The sequence below is a fragment of the Empidonax traillii genome, unplaced genomic scaffold (genome assembly GCF_003031625.1).
Source record: "Empidonax traillii isolate 1590-97213 ecotype Southwest subspecies unplaced genomic scaffold, ASM303162v1 scaffold688:size580741, whole genome shotgun sequence".
Lineage (NCBI taxonomy): Eukaryota > Metazoa > Chordata > Aves > Passeriformes > Tyrannidae > Empidonax > Empidonax traillii.
Genome location: NW_020955881.1, coordinates 355,403 through 376,998, shown reverse-complemented (window position 1 = coordinate 376,998; position 21,596 = coordinate 355,403). Strand labels below are relative to the sequence as shown.

The window sequence follows — 21,596 nt, the reverse complement described above, 5'->3', positions numbered from 1 at the left end:
GTGCATGCAGGTGGAACAGTTTATGCAAAAACACAGACTGAAGACCAAGTTATATGTAACACTTTGCATAAAAAAGGTACCAAATGCAGATGAATGGAAACAGAAGAATACCAAAGCTTCACAAGAGAGAATTCTGTGAGTAGGACTGACAAAAGCAGCAACATAATGCCAAATTGCACTGAGCAGGACACAGTACTCATTCCTAGTGAAACAGACTCAACAAGGCTGCTGGTCCTGTGACAATGATTGGTTTTAACTTCTCTAGAGATCCTTCATTCCCTTCCTTTTAAAGAAACTGCTTTCTGTATGCATATGCTGATGACATCATCTATTACATAACAGTATCTTCTTTTCTTGCATTTCCTTCTCCTAACTTAATAATTTAGTGTTGTGATATAGTGAAGAATTCTCCTACCCTGAAGGGTAAGAACACTTTGCACAACACAGGTACTGTGTACATTAGGAGTCTCAGCGTGGCATAAACTCTATTTTACAAGATGTTAGCCAAATCTTTTTATGTTTTGGAAGGCATGCCCTCTTTCACTACCATTCTGTACATAATTTTTAAGGGGACCAATCACTATTTTTACAAAGTCAGATACTTTGAGTACCTATTACTTCTAATAATGGTAAATAGGGAAACAAAATCAGTTTGGAATCACAATTTCATTAATTATACTGGATAATAAAATTTATAATTTATATTTAATAAATTTCTATATATATAAATTTATAATTTATAAATAAATAAAAGTAATAAATAAAAATGTTTTCATACTACTTCAAATTTTTACAATATTTTGTCTCCATTGGATATACTGTTTTCACTCCCCATCCCACAAAACAAAATCTTTGACCTTATTCTTTTGGTTTCAAGACAAAATCTGAACCTGTTAACGTTTTCCTGCTATCCTATTAAAATTCCTTAAATTATACCAGTAGCTCAAAACTTACTTCTGTGAAAATACAAACATCTTGTTTACTACAACTTCTGGACAACCAGAAACACTTTCTGCACAAGTAGATGTTGGTAATTCCAGTGCTAACATTTCTACTAGACTTCCTGTATCAGAATTCTGTATTATTAATAAACCAATGTACTCCTTCGCTAAAAAGAGATCTCAGACTCTCCTAGGTGTCACAGATGACAGAGGGTAAATGGCAACCTCTAGTGGATCTGGATACTGGGGATTATTTTAGAACTAACAAAAACAGAGCTTTTACCTTCTTATTTCATACTCATTGGCCTTCACTGCTTGTTTGTGAAGTGGAACAGAAAGTTCTGTTGGTTCTGTGCTGTACAGCTGCTCCAAGTTACAAGTCTTGGGCATTACACATCAAGGCCTCTGGGCATCCCCTGACATTCGTTCCCATGCAGCTCTCTGATTCCTTGGATCTTCCCCCACTTCCAGGATTTTTTCTCCAGCTAGTATCTTCACCTTCTGTTTGGGCTCCTTCTCCTTCCAAGACTACTTTTTTTCAAGAACTATTAATTTTGGCAAGAACACCAAGCCCAAAATTTTCCCAGCTGAAGCACATTACCAGCCTCCTACTTCGTGGTTCTGCCTCATATGTCTTTATTAATGTATTAGCTTTTCTTTAGCTCAGGTGTTATCAAAATTTACAAGCAACACATACTGGTTGCAGCTAGCAAGTAGCAGCCCTGAGAGTTCAAGAGTGCCTCTGGGATATACTATCTCAAGAAATTACATTAAATTATTTTTATACAGAACCTCCATTTCTGCACAGAGGTCTGACTCTCCAAATGGAAGATACTGCACAGATTAATCAAACAAGACTTCTTTATTTTAATGCTTCAAGGCAGTAAAATACAAGTATACAAAAAGAATATACAAAAGTGGCAGTGATAATGCAACTTGATGCAATCCTACAGAAATTTAATCCATCAGAGTGGACTCTTCATCAATATACCTATCTGTAAAATATTGCACCATTTCATAGAGGGAGCACTCAGGAAGACTGTTTATTCTCCAGGGAGGTACAACAGCCTCTAAACCAGTAAAATAAACTTCAGAGTAAGGCACCAATTGGCAAGTATGATTCTTATTCCTTTTATCACATCATGTTTAAGATAAATGCAAGATACAGGTTAATGATGCACCTTTGTCAGATGGAGGAAACATAGCCTTCTTTTTCCTAGGCAGAGTAATAAAAAAGTACATGCCTGGTTTTCCAGCCTTCCTTCATATCCCTTTGTGTTTCCTATTCATAATTCTATCCTGAAAAAAAAATATTTTAAAAGCCATACTTACATTAGAAAAGGAGTTAGCCAGGAACTATGCCGACTTACTGCTAACAAAAAAACGAAGAAGATTGAGACTTAAGTGAAAAGCCTGTAGTCCATATGTAATCCAGTATCTCAAGATTTAGGCTCTACCACAAAAACAGAAAAATGCCCATCTCCCACATCGTATCAAATGGGAGTAACAGCAACTGGACACAGCAAGAGACAAATTACAGCTTGAAGAGACTGTGCAGGAAATTTCCAAAAGAAGTGGTAAATTACACTTTTAAATGACCATGGCTGAAGAAAGAAAACTCATAATAGGGTAATAATATGAAACTCTTCCCTTTCATTTAAAAGGGAAACAAAATGCAGTGATAAATAATCTAAGCAACGTACTTAGATTGTAAAGAGCTGCCTTGAATATTTTTGTTAATTAAAAAAAAAAAAAAGACAAGCAATCCTTTTGTACAAGGCTGTAAGCTTTCAGGGCTTCAGTTGTACAGTGCGATTTATAGACTCCTGAGAAGTTGGTGGACTGAATGCTGTCTGCTGTGACACATAAGTACTATGGCAAACAAATTCCTGAAAAGTAATATTCCATGCAGTTGTTAATTCTTGGGACTATGGGGAGCTAATCTAGAATTTATAGATTCAAAACTATTTCTGGGGCAGTTTCTGCAGACTTGTCTAGGTCTTCGTTCTGCTGATAATCTGGGATGTCTTGTAATTCTCTCAATAACTTCACTATAGAAAGGATGTAGAAAAATAGACTTTTAAGTGATCACAATGGATAGGAAAGTGCTGAATACTGAGAATATAACCTTTCATTTTAGAGAAGGGGAGGATTCTCCTTCACAAGGAAACTCTTTTTCTAACGTGCACAGTAGTAAACTGTCCTGTAAGAACCACGCAGAAAGTATTTAAAATTTTTAAAATACAAGTGTAAGATAAATAGCATTTTATGACCGATTTTCCTTTCAGAAAGGCTTAACTTTTTTTAAAAGTTGTGCCAATAGTCCATTTTCATTTTCACTTTGTTTATAAATGTCCTCACATCTCCTCCCAAAGGATGTTCCCACTTCTCCCAAATTCTTGTGCTGATCCTCTTTCTATCAGTTTCTATACATACAAAGCAAATCAGGATATTAGAATTTTATACCCTGAACTGAATCAGATTACAAAGACAGTTGCCAGAATATTTTGAATTGGACTGGCCAGATAAAGAAACATTCCTTGCTTGCACATCTGATGTCACGGTCAGTAAGAGCAAAATCGCAGACATCCATAGTCAAAGTTCAGGTTTAGCAGTATCTCTCTTCCAACAGAGAAGGTTATTTTCCTGGTAGATATCCAGGAAACAGGTAAAGGTCCCGACAGAGTGTGCTACAATATTCTGACATTTCCTTGCAGCGGTGAAATTCCGTGTCCGGCGCATAAGCCTCTCGTTGCTTGATTTGCCTATTTACCTAGATGCGATATTAAAAAAAAAAAAAAAAAAAAAGTGACTGGAAGGATTAAGACAGAACAAAAATGTCATGGCTTTCTGTACTCATATATTATTCTATTTAACATATTAAGTAGCTGCCTTTGTTTTGTATCTCTAAACTATAAGAAGGAGAAAGCACTAGGGTGCAGTTTCACAGCAGTTCAAGTTGCCATGATTACACTGCTTTCTTCAGTACTTCTTCCCCCATTTTCTCAATCTTTACCTTATGTATTAGAGCTTTTGCAGCTATGTGGTGTGCCTGTTCAGGGAATGAATTCACCTGAAGAAAAAACCTGTTTCTATAGAAGAAAAGTAATTCCCTGCAAGAAAGATGAATTCCTCTTGCAAGTTCATCATGTGACCACAGAAGTGAAACAGAAGCAGTGAAAGAAACAGCATTTTTACTTGGGTTAAACTGCTATGGAACTGTATACAAATAAATAAATATGAACTGGGAAAGAAGTAGTAATTTTGCTACAAACAAGACAAAAACAACTGCTTTAACAGTAGACTAGCATTTTGAAGCACTGAAAGGCTCTTCAAAACCCAGGTAAAAGTAGGAGGGTAAATACACTCCTGCTTACCTTCACCAACATGTCAGCTACATGAGTGTCTCGGGAGTCCTCTGCAAACACAGAGGTGAGAGCTTCGATATACCAGGATCCATGCTTGGTGTTTCGAATGGCCACAGTGCCTGAGAGGAAAGTGTGTACGATGAAGTTTTTGGGGAACACAGACACATAAAACCTCTTTAGGCCCAAACAATTAGGGCCTCTACCCAGTACCTTTCAGACAAGCATATCCACAGATCATATCCGAGCATGTAGGCAGACGCAGCTTGAGACTTTCTTCCCTGTTTGCATCACTTTCCTCACAGCCTGAGGAATCTGACCGTTCTTTCCCATCTCTTTGATCCACTCCCTGGTCGAACTTATCTGTGGTGGCAATAAACAAGGAGGGGGTGGGGGGGAGAAGAAATTACCCAGAATTACTGCGTGTAGTTTTCCTGTACTTCTTTAGTTTTGGGCTCTGGTCAGCAATGACACAACCACCGTCGAGCAGAAAGCTTTTGCACAAACTTTAAGCTTTTTCAGCTGCTTTAAAAGCTCATCTGAAAGTCCTTCTGCACAAACTAATGCAGATATCAACAACTGCCAAACCTGCTCAACAAAACCTGACTTGGTCTGCACGCTGATTTCTGCTCCTCCCTCCTCCTATGCAGATCATGGGATAAGCATGAAAGCAGAGAAGTTTCTATAAGTTCTCCACCATGCATGGAAGGATTTGATGCCTAGCCATAAAGTTTTGATTTTCCACTTGTACCTACCTTAGAAATATCCAAAAATGTCTAGTGCAGTTTGCAATGCTAAAGACCTATGTATTGCAGCACTCAAAAAAGAGCTCTAATTTGACTTGCTCAGGTTTACCTCCAAGACATCTAGAAAATATGGACCAAGTATCTCACCTAGTTCTAAAACATGACTACAATACTACTTGTATCAATCAAAAGCATAAGTTGTGCAGGAGTAAAATGCAACATAATCTGACCCCAAATAAAAGAACTCCAGTACATGGAGATTAGTTAAAAATCTTGAGAGTATTTGATGTCTTTTCCAAGATTTATTAGTATGTATTATGAAAGTATAGATAATCTCAATTTTTTTTTACATGATGCAGAGTTTCCATTATAATCTAGATTAATTGCTCAGTGGTGATAACTTTGATAGTCCAGATATGTTGTAAGAAAATTAAAGCTACATTTTTTATATAATTTTGCCTTCACCCCCTTTACTTTTAAGTTGACAATCTATTATGCTACTTTCTTCCTAACAGCATGGGTCAGACGCTAGACTTAGGTCCACTTCAAAGGCCTTCCTGTTATGATGGTTCTTAGTTTTTGATGCCAGCTCAAGCCTCAGAAGTACATTTGGACTTCTAACCGTTTTACAGGCAGTGGCACCAGTGGCATCTCATACTTATGCAAAGGAAATGGTCAGTTCATAAGTCACCAACATTGTTCTTTTCCTCTAAAATGAAAGCAGCAGCAGGAGGCGTGTGATTGTCTGACAGGTTAGATATAGCATAGAATAAGGCTCCATAGCTCAAATGACTTCCATTAGGTTTCTTCCTCATCTCTTTAAGGCAGCAATGCAAAGTTTTCCATTAACTACACTTTTTTCATGTCTTTTATCACGGTTTTCCAAATCCTTTCAGTTCTCTATCTTCTTAAAAATTCAGAGTACTGTTCACGGTGTTTATTTCAGATAAGACTCAGGTACTTTTAAAATCAAGCTATATTATTCACACTGCCATCATCCCATCATGTAAAAAGTCAAAATTTTTTTATTAAAGCTTCAGAATTACGTCTTCCTTGTGCATTTGTCTTCAAACACCACTCAACTTACCAAGATAACTAAAACCTGTAAAGCACTAACCCTCTGCATACTTAACCTCTAATTTATATCAGCAATAACAGCCACACAGATTGATCTAATCTGTTTACATTTTACTGAAGCTCCTAGATAGCTATTTTACCAATTAATTTAAATAACTGCTAACTACCTATTTGTCATTACTTAGCACAGTTCTTTTATCTTCTGGATCAACTACTACACTAAACAAAAATATAAAGGAGCTTCAAAGTTACATTTTATGTCATACTGAAACTTTCCCACTGTTTTCTGTAACCACTGTTTTTTGATCCATGACTGTAGGTGGACTTTAGTAGATTCCTGCCATTTCTTTGGAAATGAAGACTTTACTAACTCTTCTTTAACTACATTTTTTAATGTATAATTAATAGAACATAGAGTAGGCCTACTACATAAGATTAGGGAAGAAGAATAACCTGTGCATTTCTTGTTTTGTTTCAAATAGCTCCAGCTAACTTGCATGGCCTTGATAGGTTTACCACTATTCTAAAGTTTCCATACTATTTATACAGCCTTTTAAATGCTGTTTTTTTTGGCTAGTCTAACCTTTGAATGCTAACGTGTAAGGGTACACGGTTTTGTTGATAACTAATTATTTTGTAACTGGCCTTCCCCTCCAACTATTAATCATGGTTTAAAAGAGGTTAGAAAAGGCAGGGCCTTTCTTTTTTTTTTTAATTGAGGAAAGAGTTTTCCCTTTCAATTGCTCAAGTCTCAATCCTTTGTCTTTTGGAGTATCCAAGTTCTAAAGCATTGTGCATAGGAAGTTTTACCACTCTTTCTTAACTGCAACTTTTTTGGAAATAGAAAGGCCAAGCTTGATTTGTTAGTCTTAACAGACTCATTATGGTAACATTACAGTCAAAGAAACCTAATTACCTAATTAGGTCAGCTGAAAATTCTAGCTTATTACACTTACTTCCACGCTGAGTCGGTGCATTCACATTTGCTCAAGAGTATCTAAACGTTCAATTAGATAAGGAAAGCAATCCCATTCCTTACATATTGAAAACATGCATGTTACAGTATTTCCAAATACTTTGAGGGATTGGAATATTTCTGATTGCCAAAATACTTCATGTAGACTTTAGGCTTTTCCATGCATTGGGATTAAACAAGGTTAGATAACAGGTGAATGAATCATCCTCTTGGCTAGAGGACAAACTATAAAGCTCGATAAAAATGAAAAGGATAATTACAAGGAACAAGGGAAAAGCCGGGGAAAGAGCATACACACTAAAATCTCTATCGCAAGAGGAAAAACCAAAACCATAAGACAGAACTTCACTTTGGAGAATCTGCAATTTCACAGCAATCTCAGAAAGACCAAACACTTGATGGAAAAATTCAGTCATTAGCAGATATGAAAGGCAGTTAGCTACAGGTATGTGTTTAGTTACAGAAAGAAGGAAAAGAAATAGCAGAATTAGAAGAAGAAACAAACACAAACCACAAAGCATAGAAAGAGAACAGGTGCAGGAGAATCAAGGAAAGAGTTCTGTACATTAGCATGTAAGAATTCTGTAAGAGTATGAGGAAAAGTTTGGAAGGAAAGGCCATTTTGAGGTTGAAAACAAGCTAGGGTAAAGTAAAAAAAAAAAAAAAAAAGACAAACTCCCAAAAATAGTTGGAACCAACTTTGGCAGCTCAAGAGACAACCACGAGAGACGCAGCACACTGAGGATAAAGAGAAAGACACAACCTCAGACAAGACTCCAGTGCTAGGGTACCTCTCCATGCTGTGCTGCAATTTGTGCACCATGTGCCCCACTCCCCTTAATGCAGGCACAGTATGAGAAAGCCTCAATGTAGTGTGGGGTATGACAGAGGTTTACGTCATTAAGATGCTCTGGGGTCTGCAAGTCAATGCACACACCTCATGCAGAGCAAAAGACACTTACAGAGCAACAGATGCAGTGGCAGCAGCAGGGCAGAGGGAGGTGAATATGGGTCCCACTTACACCTGAGAGAAGCAAACAGGAGAGATGACAGCAAGTTGAACGTGAGGGTGTGCATGTGTGCAAAATGAGCCTTAATGGCATGCCAAGTACTTTTAGCACTGGGGCACTCACCTCCCCGGCAGGCCTGAATAAAGAACATTTTTGGCTTATTCTGGAGATTTGGACAGTTTACGTTATCAAAGAGCCGGAAAACCTCCTGTAACTGAGAGAAGAAGATAAATATTCTTCACTGTAGCCTTCTCTAAGCCAAACCCAGCCTCACCCTGCTTCCCTGTATTTTGGTTATTACCACATCTATCTTTGTATTTTCTCCTTTATCTCCAAACTCAGCCTGTGACAAACACATCCCTTCGCCACCCTTTACCCTAGCTCCTGCTAGTTTGAGTTCTTGCAGTCTACCTAGTACTTGTACAGAGAGAATGAAATAATCTCCCCTACTCGCCAGACCACTCACAGACTCCTGCTGTTTTCTTCCCACAAGCCCTTTATTTTTTCCATTTAAAAAAATGTGAATCCTCAGTCTCCCATCACTTCATTTTTTTTAAACTTTTTCCCCCCTTTTTCTACTGTTACTTTCCTAGAGACAACCTACCACACCACATCAGGACACAACAACATACCTGTAGTAGCTTGCCATCACTGCCATAGACCGCGCCCTCCACACCGTGGGAAAGCAAAGCTACGATGCAGGAATCCACATATTGATGATCTGGCAGCTTGGAGAATCTCTCCAATGCATTCTGCATCTCCTGGAACAGAATAAGAAAAAAACTATTCAATGCTTTCCAGACTTGCACAGGGAATGTGAGTCAATATTCATGGAAAAACATAAACAGTCCTCCTGTTACAAAAAAAAACCCTATATACAACTAATTTATAGGAAAAAGACGTGTTTTATTAAAAAACAAACAAACAAAAAAACACAACAAAAAACCAACAAAATGTTTATGTTCCTTTATGTAATATTGAGTTCTAAGCATAACATAATGAAGCAAGAATCACTTGGCCAACAGGGAGATGCAGCAAGTACCTGAGTTGGTACATGTGGATTCAACATAGAAGAAACTAACTGATATTTTACAAAGGTTTTACAAAGACACTTGAGTCTGACTGGGATATTGGAGCAACTTAACAGATACATACTCTGGGGCTTCAGGCATTCAAGCACTAGTGGTAAATAAACAATCTAAACTGAAAAGCTTTACGAACTCTGAAAACATGGCAGATGCAAAAGTGTAATTATAATGCTGCAAAAGCTGCTTTCTTGAGTAAAACACTCTTTAATAGGTTTGGTACCACTTGGATTCATAGGGATTTAAAAGAAATAAGAACAAATGAAGTTGGAGAAGGTAGCAGTTGCATTCTGAGGGTTAGTGGCTTAATTAAGTTAGGAAATTTGATAGTGTTCCATGACTAAGTGAAACACAGCCACTTCTTTAGCAAAACAAAGACTGAAAAAGTGGAACTTAACTGCACAGATATTGGAAGACTGATAAATAGGATGGCAATTGACTCCACCAATGAAAGGACATGAAAACATCATGCTTGCAAATACTACATCAATTATTTGCAAAGTTTAACTTTAAGGGCAGCAGAACACTGCAAAAGTCTATCTAAAGCATACGCTTTATTCATTTGTGTTTTTAAAACACATGCCAGGTGTGTTCTAGAAATTCTTGCACCCTGTACTAGGGTCAGACTACAGTAGTACCTCTCATGGTCCTTTATAATACTGTTTTCCACTGTAAGAGCTCTGCCTGCCAAGGTTCTTCATACTGATCAGTATGTGAGAAGACATTATCCCATTTAGCCTTATTTTCTATTCATAAGTGATAATTCACACCTTCCAGTTCAAAGCTTAGTTACATACCAAAGGGAAACTCTTACGATGATTATGTAACAGTTACAAACTCTCATCCCTACCAATTGTGAGGATTCACCCCTTACCTGTGCAGTTTGATTAGGAAGAACAGTCACTTCATACCCAAGGTGCTTGAAAAGCATCTTCAGGGAAGCACAGTCCACGTCTCCCCCTTTGCGATACTCCAAGTCCTTGTCACAGCTGAAACTGACATTGCTGAGAATAAGCGCTAAGCCTCGGGGCTCTGATACCACCTTGTACGCCTGAGAAGAAGATTTAAAATCAGTAAATTTAAACAACACAAAGAAACAGCAGTGTTAGAGTAGAACAGCAATCCCTACATACTAACTTGATACCATGTTCCTGTATTTGCAAGCCTCCACAACTGATGAGCCTGTGATATTGTTAGACTAGCTTGCCTTATTTCTCATTTTAAAAGAAACACAGGTTACTCATTTCAAACTGCGAATTAGCTCTTGCTAACTTTTTTCCCTTTTCTCACCCTCACCCCTGCAGGGCCCCACATATTTCTGCCATGCCCATCAATGGTACCAGGAGAACATTACATAACATTTAGCTAGTATTTCTTAATTGCTGTTGGGAGCAGACAGAGATGTAAAATAGCATGTGAGTGCAATTATAACAGCAAGGGACTGTCAGTCATTGATCTTGAAAGCTATGTGACTGGCAAAAAAAGCTTAACAGGAAAAGAACTAATTTAAGAGGAGTATCTTCAAACTAACTTACCCCTTCGTCCCTACCAATCTAACAACAACAAATCAATAGTAATTCAGTTACTAATACTCCTGTAAATTGGAAGCAAAATTTACTACCAAAGGAGAATATCAAATAAGGTGTATCCAGGCATAGATGTAAAAGGAGCCAAGTCAAGTTCACACTGGCGCTGCATATTAATCAGGTCACTCCGACAGACAGTTCCAAAAAACCCACCACCGAACAACCAAACAAAACCATACACACACAAAAAAACTGTTTTGCTATAAACAGAGCCTCTGACAAAAGTGTTGTTAGCACACTGTGTAACCCTAATGATGCATTTGCCCCATCATACAAAATAATGTCATTCTTTAAGCCCACCCCACCACAACCCATGCTTTACAAACCGAATAAACAAAAAGTAATTAGACTACCCACATAACTTTAAACACTACAGCAGAAGATTAGAAATTCAGGATGTTCTACCCAGCACAGAATCCTGATCTGGTTCTTAAGCCTACGGACTCTTTCAGGTAGAGCTGGCAATTGAAACAGTCAAGACTGTGATTACTAGTTGAAATGCTGTTCTACTATCTTATGGTCATTTACAGGGTGTGTCATCATGCAGAATATGAGGACACAGACAGACAAGTTCGAGGCAATAATACTGACAGCTTACACAGAGCAACAAACCAAAATGCATTTCACCAAGCTCTTCATGAACAAAAAATAGAGGCAGATAGTTATAGAACTTCTCTGAATTTCTTGACACTTGTAAATGAGAACTACATCAAATGGAACACGACTGGTAACACCTTTCAGTAACACAAATAGCACAGCACTGATCTGCATCCCAATCAAGTGTTTCAACTAAAAAATTCTAAGTACCACATGTTCAAACACCTCACAACTTTCACATCTTAAGAATTTCTCTGCAAATGACTTACCAAGTGCTGATGATCATGATAAAATTCAGGAGTGCAATATTTCACTGGAGGAATTGAGTGACCATCTCCATTATCCCAGGAAACTTCCATTGGTCCTGTGCAAACCAAACATATCAATTACAATAAATTTCAACCACAAAGCCTCTGCATTAAGGAAGTAACTTGCAAATTCTTAACTATATTCTCTTAGGCATATTTCTGTATTATACTACTCTCACCTCTAAAAATTTTGTTTCATCAGGGACTACAGACACAAAATGAAACACAGCAGGAAAAAAAAGTACTGTAAGGGTGTGATTTTTAAAATTATTTTAATTGGTGATTTGTTTTTTTGGCTTGTATGTGGGCTAGCCTTATCTAAGGCCTCCTAGTGAATTTGGGTCTACAGAACGAAAACAGCATTCTCATCTAAAATTAGAGCCTTGTGCTGTCACTTTGCACAGTATGTTATTCCTTTCACAGTTTGGCTGACAAAATGTTGCTAGAAAAATTCAAATAAAATACTGTTTTTCCTTTCATAAAAGGCTTCCCATGCTGAACACATGCATAAGTGATCAAATGAGAAGTTTCTAACTTTCATAAAGTGCAATGCCCTTTTTTTTTTATCTGCCTCAACATTTTTCTCTGGATAACAACAGATGAGGGGAATGATAATCAACTATTTGCCATTTGCAGAAAAACACTCCCCTGTACCGAAGAAACTGAGCTAATGACATTCACGATCTCCTTTGAAATCCTTTTTCAGCCTTCTAAGGCATGGCTCTCCTGGTTGGAGGAATATATGCTCTAAAAAAATCAAAACAATCAAATCCTAAAACCTTTGCACGTAAATGAAAAAACAAAAAAAGTCTCCAAAAATTAGACACTTGGTTAGGGAAAATGAATACTCCAGGTGTTATCAGAGGCAACATAAATACCAGCAAGGAGATTCATTCCAACAGCTATTTATTAGACCAGTTCCCTGGTCAAAGACACAAATGCATGTTAAATAAAAGCTGATTTGCTGCACTTGACAGAAGCTACAGAAAACCAACTTCGGCTCATGTAACACATATAAGGTCTTATGCTTAGACTGATTTTCCAAATAGTAAGCTAAAGTTAAGGAATACTGCTCAAAATCATGATCTTGTCACAGCTCTAGTTCAGTAAAACTCTATTACAAATCTTAAACAAAGAAGGAAATCTTTGAAAAATCTAAAATTTTACTGACATGCACTGTTTTAAGCAACAAAATTTCCTGTAGTAGTAAATTAAGCTGACTAGAAACTAATTTGGTTCTCTCTTCCAATATGCTATTTCACTTCCATTTTCTAGCCTAAGTCACTCTCTTTTATCTCTCAAGTTTGTATTCCTGGTATGAGCAAAGTGGTGGCAAGTCTAGAATTGAATTAAGAGAGTATTAAGCAGCCAAATAGATATCAAATCAAGTATCCATGAAGTCACAAGCAACTCACCAATCCCGCGCGGTCTCTTTGAATTACAGGACTCACTGACAGGGAACGGAAGATCTGATCCATGACAGTGCTCAAGCTACAAGACATCCAACAAATACATAAAAAAGAGTAGCATAAAAAAGCTGTTGTTTTCATCTATGGTACAAGCCTTAAGTTATCATGGAAAAAAGATCCGTGCATTTACCTACACATAAAAATGACTTAAAAATAATATTATGGTTCACATCCAAATGAAATATCATGACAAGGCACCAGCATTTTCTCTCTATAAAACTCCTTCCCTTCTTTGCTCATCTCTACTTCTACCCAAATTCTCTGTTTAGAAACCTTACACTGAGGTCATCATATCCTCCTGGTTTTTGCCAAAAATTGATTTGCCCAGTGATTCCTATATTTTCGTCTGCTGTCAAGATTCCATTGTTTGAACAGTAAAGCACAACTGAAAACAAACAAAAAAAAAAACAGAAGAGGGTAATCTAATAAATCCTGCATTTTAATAAGGGAACATCTCTGTTCAAAAATATCGTCTCTCTTCCTTTGTAGAATATATGCTTAATGAGAGATTCCATCCTTGCCAATGCACTAAGAATATGGAATCCTTGCAAAATTCTTCCTTTGGTTCAATGCTAACAACTACAGATAGTGAAAACGTGAAAATAAAAACACCAAAAGAAAGAAATAGAAGTATCTCTTTCCTCAACAGGCAAGACTAGCTTTCAGTAGCTTCCTACTCAGAGAACCATTGAACATTAAATAAAAAAAATTTGGAGAAAATATTTTCTTTGTAGCTTTTCGATTAATGATGACATCCATTAACAACATGCTGGATGTAAGAACACCCAGGAACACTGTGCAGTTCACAAAGAAATGTCCAGAGTCCTGCACATGGGGAGGAGCCGTCCCATGCATCAATATATGTTGGGGGCCATCCAGCTGGGAAGCAGCACGGCAGAAAAGGACACGGTGGCGCCAAGTCGAACAGGAACCAGCAATGTACCCTTGGCACAAAGGCAAATAGTGCCCTGGGCTGCATTAGGGGGAATGTTGCCAGCAGCACAGATGGAAGGGAGGTGATCCTTCCCCTCTGCAAAGCCCTGGCAAGCCTGCATCTGGAGTGCTGTGTCCAGTTCTGGGCTTCTCTATAGAAGAGACATGGGCACACCGGAGAGAGGCCAAAAACAGGCCACACACATATGAGGAGAGACTGAGGGAGCTGGGACTGCTCAGCTTTGAGAAAGAAAGGCTCAGAGAGAATTTATCAAAGCATATGAATAACTGAAGGGAGGCTGCAAAGAGAACAAAGCCAGGCTCTTTTCAGTGGTGCCCAGTGAGTGACAAGACCACAGGCCATGGGCACAAACTGAAACCCATGAGGCTACATCTGAACATCAGGAAACACTTTTTTTACTCTCAGGATGCCTGAGCACTGCAGGAGGTTGCACAGAGGAGTTGCAGAGTCTCCATCCTTAGGGATATTCAAAAACCATCTGGACATGACTCTGGAAAACCTGCTGAAGGTGATGCTGTTTGAGCAGGGGAGTCAGGCTAGATGACCATCAGAGGTCCCTTCTAACCTCCACCACTTTGTGACTGGTGGTAGAATGAAAATTCCCTTCTTCCCAAATTCCTTCCTCTCTGTTTTTACTAAGACTTCTACAAGCTTCAACTTGCAACAAAATCCCATCCTGTTTTCATAAAAAATTGGTTTTTTTCCCCCATTTAACAGAGTCCTTTGTGCCCAAACCCAATCTGAAATGCAGTCCACCCGTCTTATTTTTTAAGAACTGTCGTACCCTTGTAATGTCGGGGCTCAGGTCGGACACTGTCTTCAAGATCCTTGCCTCCAGATGCTGCTGTTGGGTTTCTCGTAAAGCTTCACAGAAGGCTGAGAAGGCATTAGGGCCTCTCTTGGGCAGCAAATTGAGGAATTCCACATTTCGTTCGAAGCTCCCAGACTTTGCCTAGACCCAGAGGAAAAAAAAAAACCAAAATCCACACTATGTAATACCCAACACAACTGATTTTCAATGAATTATCAGAACAACTACTTTTTTATTTCAGATAAACACTTCACCACTGTGCTTATCTGTGCTAGGTCCATTATTATACTCTTCCTAGCTGATTTTGTTCACGCTCCTCTGCTCTGTTCCTATTTTCTCAAGAGAGTATGAGAGTATATGACAACACAACAAGCCAATAATTCATACATTACCACGCACAGTAATACACCATATTCTCTCCAAACTTTTACTTCCAGTTACTGTTGGAATAGTATCTATTTTTCCTCGCCGAATACACAGAAAGTCCAAAACATGCTTCCGCTACTATCCAATGGTTTATGGTCTCATGTAGATACTCAAACCCTTCAGAAAACATTAAGTAAAATACTTACTATATACAGTCAGTTCCAGAATGGTACTTAGTATGTACAGACTGTAATATTTAGACCAATGAAGCAATATATTCTAGTCTAAGTGAAAAAGTAACCATCAAAATGAAATTCATCTCTTTGTTAAACATTGTCAAGAAGTCCCAACTGTTAGAATACCAACAGGGTATTTGCCAACAAAATGTATAATTTACATAATAATAACCTTCCCTGTGAAATCTAAAAGACACCAAAAAAACCACATACTAAAATACTGGATATCAGAAATAAGATTTATTTTATTTGGAATACATCCTATATTTTTTTTAATTATCAGTTAGATTTGAGATGTCTTCTTTTGGTGGATGATTGAAAACAGTTGATGAGAATTAAGGCTTAACCATACAGCAATCACAGGAAAATAGCACCTTGAGGCACATATCTTCTGCTACAGAAGATATCACATCACCTGGTTTCTTTCATAAAATTTAAAAAATAGATTAGGATACTGCAAAACCTTGTTGATCCAATGTTCATGAAACTATTTAGAATTTCAGAGTTAGATTCATTCATGACTAATAGCATTTATTTTTGTATCAGCGGTGTTCCTTGTTTCCAGTGTTCTCCTGTCCTTTCCCTTATTTATCAAACTTCTTTCTATAAACTGGTCTTGATTTGCTACACTAAACAAGTCACTTTCTTTTAAGCTCCTCATAACTGGCCTCGTCCCCTTGCCAGTACCTTTCCCTCTTCCCACAGAAGCCTCAACTTTCAGAGCACTGTTGACTATAATTATAATGGCCAGTCTTCACGAACGAAGAACCGGGGAAGGTCTTTCCACCTTCCAGCCTGCGCATTGGATTTTTTAGGTGAGACACAGTGTGCGCGGAACTGAGCCCACCCTTTAATCCTGAGGTTCATCTGCCGGGGCCAAGCACGCTTGGATGGTGGCAGGGAGGTCCTCAGGACCGTAGATGGATTGCCTTACGGGGCTAACGAGCTCCATCTGCCCGGAGAGTGTCCTGACCGGGAATCGAACCCGGGCACTATTGACTAGAAGTGCAAACAATAGTACCTTACTTGTGTCTTTCCAGAAGTACGAAGGCACTTTCTCCTTTCTCCCAATAACACTTCTCCATTAGTCCATTGAAAATAACCAGTTCCATACACTTACATCTTCCTGTAAGCTCACTGAATTTTATTTTAACTAATAAAGTAAATTGAGAGCTTATTTCCAAAGTATCTATAAATTGTTTATTTCTTTCTGGTAGCTGTTTGAGACAAGCTGAGGGTCATTCATCTTCTTCACTTGATGTCTTCATAGTCTATGACTCTAAGCCATAAATCATAGTTAAGAACACAAGCTGACCTTATGAACTGGATCTTATGTTTCATTGAAAAGTTAAGAAATTTCCATAATGTTCATATTCTGCATTATGTATGTAGGTATGTATGTGTCAAATTTTTATGTGTACCAGTCAGCTTTTGGAAGACTTCTTCCTCAGTGTTTCATTAAACACCCAAAAGGCTGTACCTCTTCATTTAACTTCCACATCAACACCACATTTAGATTACACTAAATAATGTTCAGCAAACATTCAGAAGTAAAACTTCCCTATGACATACCTCTTTCATTTCGTTTTCCAATACATCCTTAATTTATTAATGTACCCTCACAGATGGATTTGATAATCTGCATAACAGGAACTGGTTGTAAAATAAATTCTTAATTCCTGTCAAAATTCCATAATACTAGTCTTACTGACCCAGAGTATAAATATAGAATCTGTGAAAAGACCATACATATTTTACAAACATTCTAAACAAATTATCACTTTGTCAAAACCAGTGATCTCTTGATTACTGTCTAGTGATCAACATAGAGTACTGAAATCTTCAAATCTACACAGTCTCAGACTTGGATTACAGTATAGTGTTCCACTTGTTTAAAGAGCAAGAGAAAGCTCTTGCTACCTTATCTGCTGTTTTGAAGGTCCATCCTAGAGCTCTGGAAGAACATCTGATGCTCTGAGAAGGCATTTATACAGTGAATTCTAGACTTTGCCTTAAAAACAGGTATTTCCAGGGTCCCACTTTTTTTCAAACATTGTTTTGCTCTGTGTTTAAAATTCCCCTCTTCTGGGTCTTCATCTAGAAAATTTTATTTACATCATCTTCACTACAAAGAGAACACAATTTTTTTTTCTTTACTCTTTATTCAAAGTGTATACAGTGGAAAAAACCTAACACTGTTTAATAACTTTCTGAATGACCCAATTTAAATTCATTCCTCTCCTACTATTTCCCCACATTTCAGACATCAAAGGAAGCTGCTTCTATTTATTAATTCTTCTCCAGTGTACACCTTAAACACTTTACGTACTCTTCATTTTCCTTCTGAGCTCTTCATCCAGCTCAGTCACCTTGGTCTTCTGTGGCTCTTCCAGCAACACGCTCCCCTCACACTTTTTTCTTACTTGTGGTAAAGTTTCAGTACTAGTTTTACACTTCACACTTGAAAAAATTTCATCCTTCCTTCATCTCCTTGGTTTATTTCACCTTCTTTAGACTACAAAAGATTATTTAAGTGCTCTATTTCCAGAGCCATTTTATTTGTTCAGCTTAAATCAAGGTCACAGGACCAATGTCACTGCTGTGCTTTTAAGGCAATATGATTTAGAATGTAACTATTTATCCCGATCTTGATTTCCTGACTTACTAGAGGAGCAGGGGGATATATATATAGAACCAATTAGTTGTAATATCCAGGAAAATCTATGCTCTTTTATCAAAGTGGCATTTGGCTCCTCCTTTTTCCACTTAAGTACCTGATGATTGGCATCAGAATGCATTTTCAAGACCAGGCTACCTAACAGCACTTCTAAGACCTTTGCTCACACTTGAGCCAGAGACAGGAAGAATATTAAAAATTCACAGACCTACAACAGAAAAACGAAAGGTAAGACAAAGTGTTTTTCACTTGAGTGATTCTTTTTTTAGGAACCTTCCTTTTTCTCTATAGAACTGTTATGACTAGTACTACCCTGTAAACGTTCCCCTCATTTCTATCCTTCTAGTACATATTTCGTAGTAGTACTGTTCCAGTTGTGAATGCTTTCTGCCTACCTCAGCCATATTTCCATTTTTGTTGCAATTTCCAGATCCATACCCTGCAACAGTAGTTCAAGTCCCTTTGCTCTCTTGCTCAGGCTGCTATTGCTGTTTATACACATTTAAATCCCTGGTTGTGTGTGTATATTGTATTAGGCAGAATTTTTTCGCTAGGCTATTACTCTTTACCTCACTTATCTCTAACAGCTTTCTCCTTACCGATAATCCATTACTGAGTATTGTTACATTTCCTTTTACTCAAATACACCTGGAGGGGAAGATTCCCTTTGTCTTCTTCACCTCTCAGTTTAAATACTTCTCAACTACAGCAGCATCTTGCCAAAAGGAGTATTTTCTCTGGCATTATTCTAACCTTGAGAGGGCTCCCCCCCCCCCCTTTCCTTCCCCTCCCCTTACCTCAGTGACAAACTGCAGGTCATCAAATGAACATCCCTACTAATCACCCATACTTCAGCAATGTTGCTGTTTAAAACCCGTGGGCTGCTAAGCACCACACAGACGCTCAGTCACTCCCCCCACAGCGGGATGGTGGGCGGAATCAAAACTGTATAAGCGAGAGAAGTTGAGATAAAGATGGATTAATAGGTAAAGCAAAATCCAGACACACAAAGCAAAACAAAGAATTCATTCACTGCTTCCTGTCATCAGGTTCAGCCGCCCCCAGGACAGCAGGACTCCATCCCGTGAAATGGTTACTTGGGAAGACAAACAATGTCACTCTGAGAGTTCCCCCCTTTCTTCTTCTTCTTCCCCCAGCTTTACGTGCTAACCATGACAGCAAATAATGTGGGATATCCCTTAGGTTAGCTGAGGACAGCTCAGATATTTCCCCTCCCAAATTCTTGTGCTCCTCCTCGCGCCTCCCTTCCCAGCATCGTTGCTGAGGTGGGGCAAGAAGAAAAGGTCTTGGCTCTGTGTAAGTACTGTTCAGCAATGCCTAAAACATCTCTATATTATCAACACTGTTTCCAGCACAAATCCCAACACAGCCCCACAACAGCTACTATGAAGAAATTAACCCTCTTCCAGCCAAAACCAGTACAAGAAGGGACTTGAACTACTTCAGGTAAGACTGCCCGCATCTCCCACAACTTAACACTGATATCCTTGACAGGTCCCACGAGGAATCGGTCGTTATCTTTGACACTGAGCCAAAGTATGTAAAGTGATTCATATTATCTCTGACCATGAATGAAAAATAATCTGGAAGTTATTTCTTCATTGCTATCAAGAATCTTATCAATCTCAGTTTTGTTTATACTTTCAACACTGGTGCCCAGCCAATAGTTCATAATCTGTTCTAATTACAGGACCATCAACTTGAGTCCTGAGATACACTCGCCGTGCAACTTCAGTCATTTCCTTTCCAGTCTGCTTTCTTTGAAGACCTGTATCTCCATCCTGCATGGTGTTCAGTGCACTTCCATCCCTCTGGGAGAAATCCCAAGCTATTTCCAAAGACTTCTCTCCATAGTACCCACTGCACAGGGTAAGTAACACAGGCCTACAAACAAACGGCTTTTGTCAGCTGAGAGCGGGCCCTGAATCCTGCAAGGTTCTTCACGCAGATTACAAAAAAACATCAGCAGCACAAATTCTTTGAGTGAAAGGGGCCACAACAAGCTGGTTTATATCGTATTCATTTTGGTATTCTTTTGGAAACAGGTATTGTTTCTGCTTCTGGAGAAAAAAGAGGCACAAAAAAACAAAGGACCCTGATCCACAGAGTGCAGCCTCCTGCAACTGCACACCAGCACCCAAATAGTGAACTTTTGACAAAATACACAATGCCAAAAGCACCTCACAGTTCTTCTGCACGCTACAATCAACCCTCACACGGCTTTGCACGTTCTCTAAATGCAATCACGCTAAAACGTGCAGGTTAACACACAGCTGAGGTTTCTTCCATGCTGCCACTGCTAAGAAAGACACCGAGCTTAGCCTGAAATAAAGGCCACGGCGCAAGCGAGCCCACTCCCCATACCTGTATCATTTCCACCATCTCCAGTGTGATGATGTCCTTCTCTACCATGTACTCCACCAGTACGGGCAACACAAGCTGCTTCGCCAGGATCACACGGTTCCTCTTGAGCGCTTCCTGGTGACGCTGCTGCATTCCGCACGCCACCAGCATCCTGGGAGAAGAAGGGAGACCCGGGGCGCACTCAGCGGCAAAGACCCACCCGCCCTCCTCCCGACAGCTGGCTCAGGAGGGATCCCTCTGCCGCTCACCAGGGACGGAAAGAGGCCCTTCCCGCCCGCCTTTTTCCCGGCGGCACCCGCGATTCAAAGCGCGAGACTCGTTTTCCCGCCGTCACGTGACCTCCCACGGCGCGGGAGCGGTTTCCCGCCGCCTCCTGCCCGCGCGCGGGCTGGGCGCGGCCCCCCAGGGACGTGGGGGCGGGATCGCGGCAGGGGGGTCACAGTGCGGCACGGCAGAGGCACGGCAGGGGTCATGTCCTGCAGGGGGTATTAACAAGTGCAGCTTTCCTTGCGAACATACCGGCACTGGGATTTATTTTGGTTTTTTTCTTTTCAATTTTAATTTTAGAGGTTTTGTTTCCTGTGTTTTGTTGCACATGAGTTTCAGTGGAAATCAGCTGAAATCAGAAAAGATAGCGCACAGTCATTTGAGAGGGAGCACACAGGGTTTGCAGAGAACGTGAAACACGGAGGGAAAAATTGCAAGTGACCATCTTTCTAGCATAAGCAAATTCGCAGCACTTGTCACATTATCACAGGGTCATTGCGATTGGAAAAGACCTCTGACATCATCGAGTCCAACCTTTAAACATCACCTTGTCAAACTAGACCATAGCACTGAGTGCCACATCCACCTCCAGGGGCAGTGACTCCACCACCTCCCTGGAGAGCCAGTTTCAGTGCTTGACAATCCTTTTGCGAAGAAACTCCTCCCCTTGTCTAACTTGAACCTCCGCTGGCATAGCTTAAGACTGTGTCCTCTCGTCCTGTCGCTAGTTGCCTGGGAT

At 39.3% G+C, this 21,596-nt stretch overlaps 1 protein-coding gene across 3 annotated transcripts in view; it reads right to left on the bottom strand.

Annotated features, from left to right (window-relative positions):
* CASP2 (caspase 2) overlaps positions 1-20,875 on the bottom strand; it is a 30,338-nt gene extending 9,463 nt beyond the window's left edge. Inside the window, exons 1-10 of one of the 3 annotated variants that reach the window (XM_027899761.1) lie at positions 20,591-20,873; positions 14,900-15,067; positions 13,107-13,182; positions 11,653-11,747; positions 10,075-10,251; positions 8,748-8,876; positions 8,239-8,329; positions 4,520-4,669; positions 4,319-4,428; positions 2,787-3,714 (exon numbers count right to left, since the gene is read on the bottom strand). In XM_027899761.1, coding sequence (XP_027755562.1) covers positions 3,580-3,714; positions 4,319-4,428; positions 4,520-4,669; positions 8,239-8,329; positions 8,748-8,876; positions 10,075-10,251; positions 11,653-11,747; positions 13,107-13,182; positions 14,900-15,067; positions 20,591-20,740 — 1,281 coding nt within the window. In that variant the 5' untranslated portion in view covers positions 20,741-20,873 and the 3' untranslated portion in view covers positions 2,787-3,579. Of the gene's footprint in view, positions 1-2,786; positions 3,715-4,246; positions 4,429-4,519; positions 4,670-8,067; positions 8,130-8,238; positions 8,330-8,747; positions 8,877-10,074; positions 10,252-11,652; positions 11,748-13,106; positions 13,183-14,899; positions 15,068-20,590 lie in introns of those variants that run through there. The other 2 variants (XM_027899763.1, XM_027899762.1) reach the window with 2 other exon arrangements.
* Between the last annotated feature and the right edge of the window lie 721 nt (positions 20,876-21,596).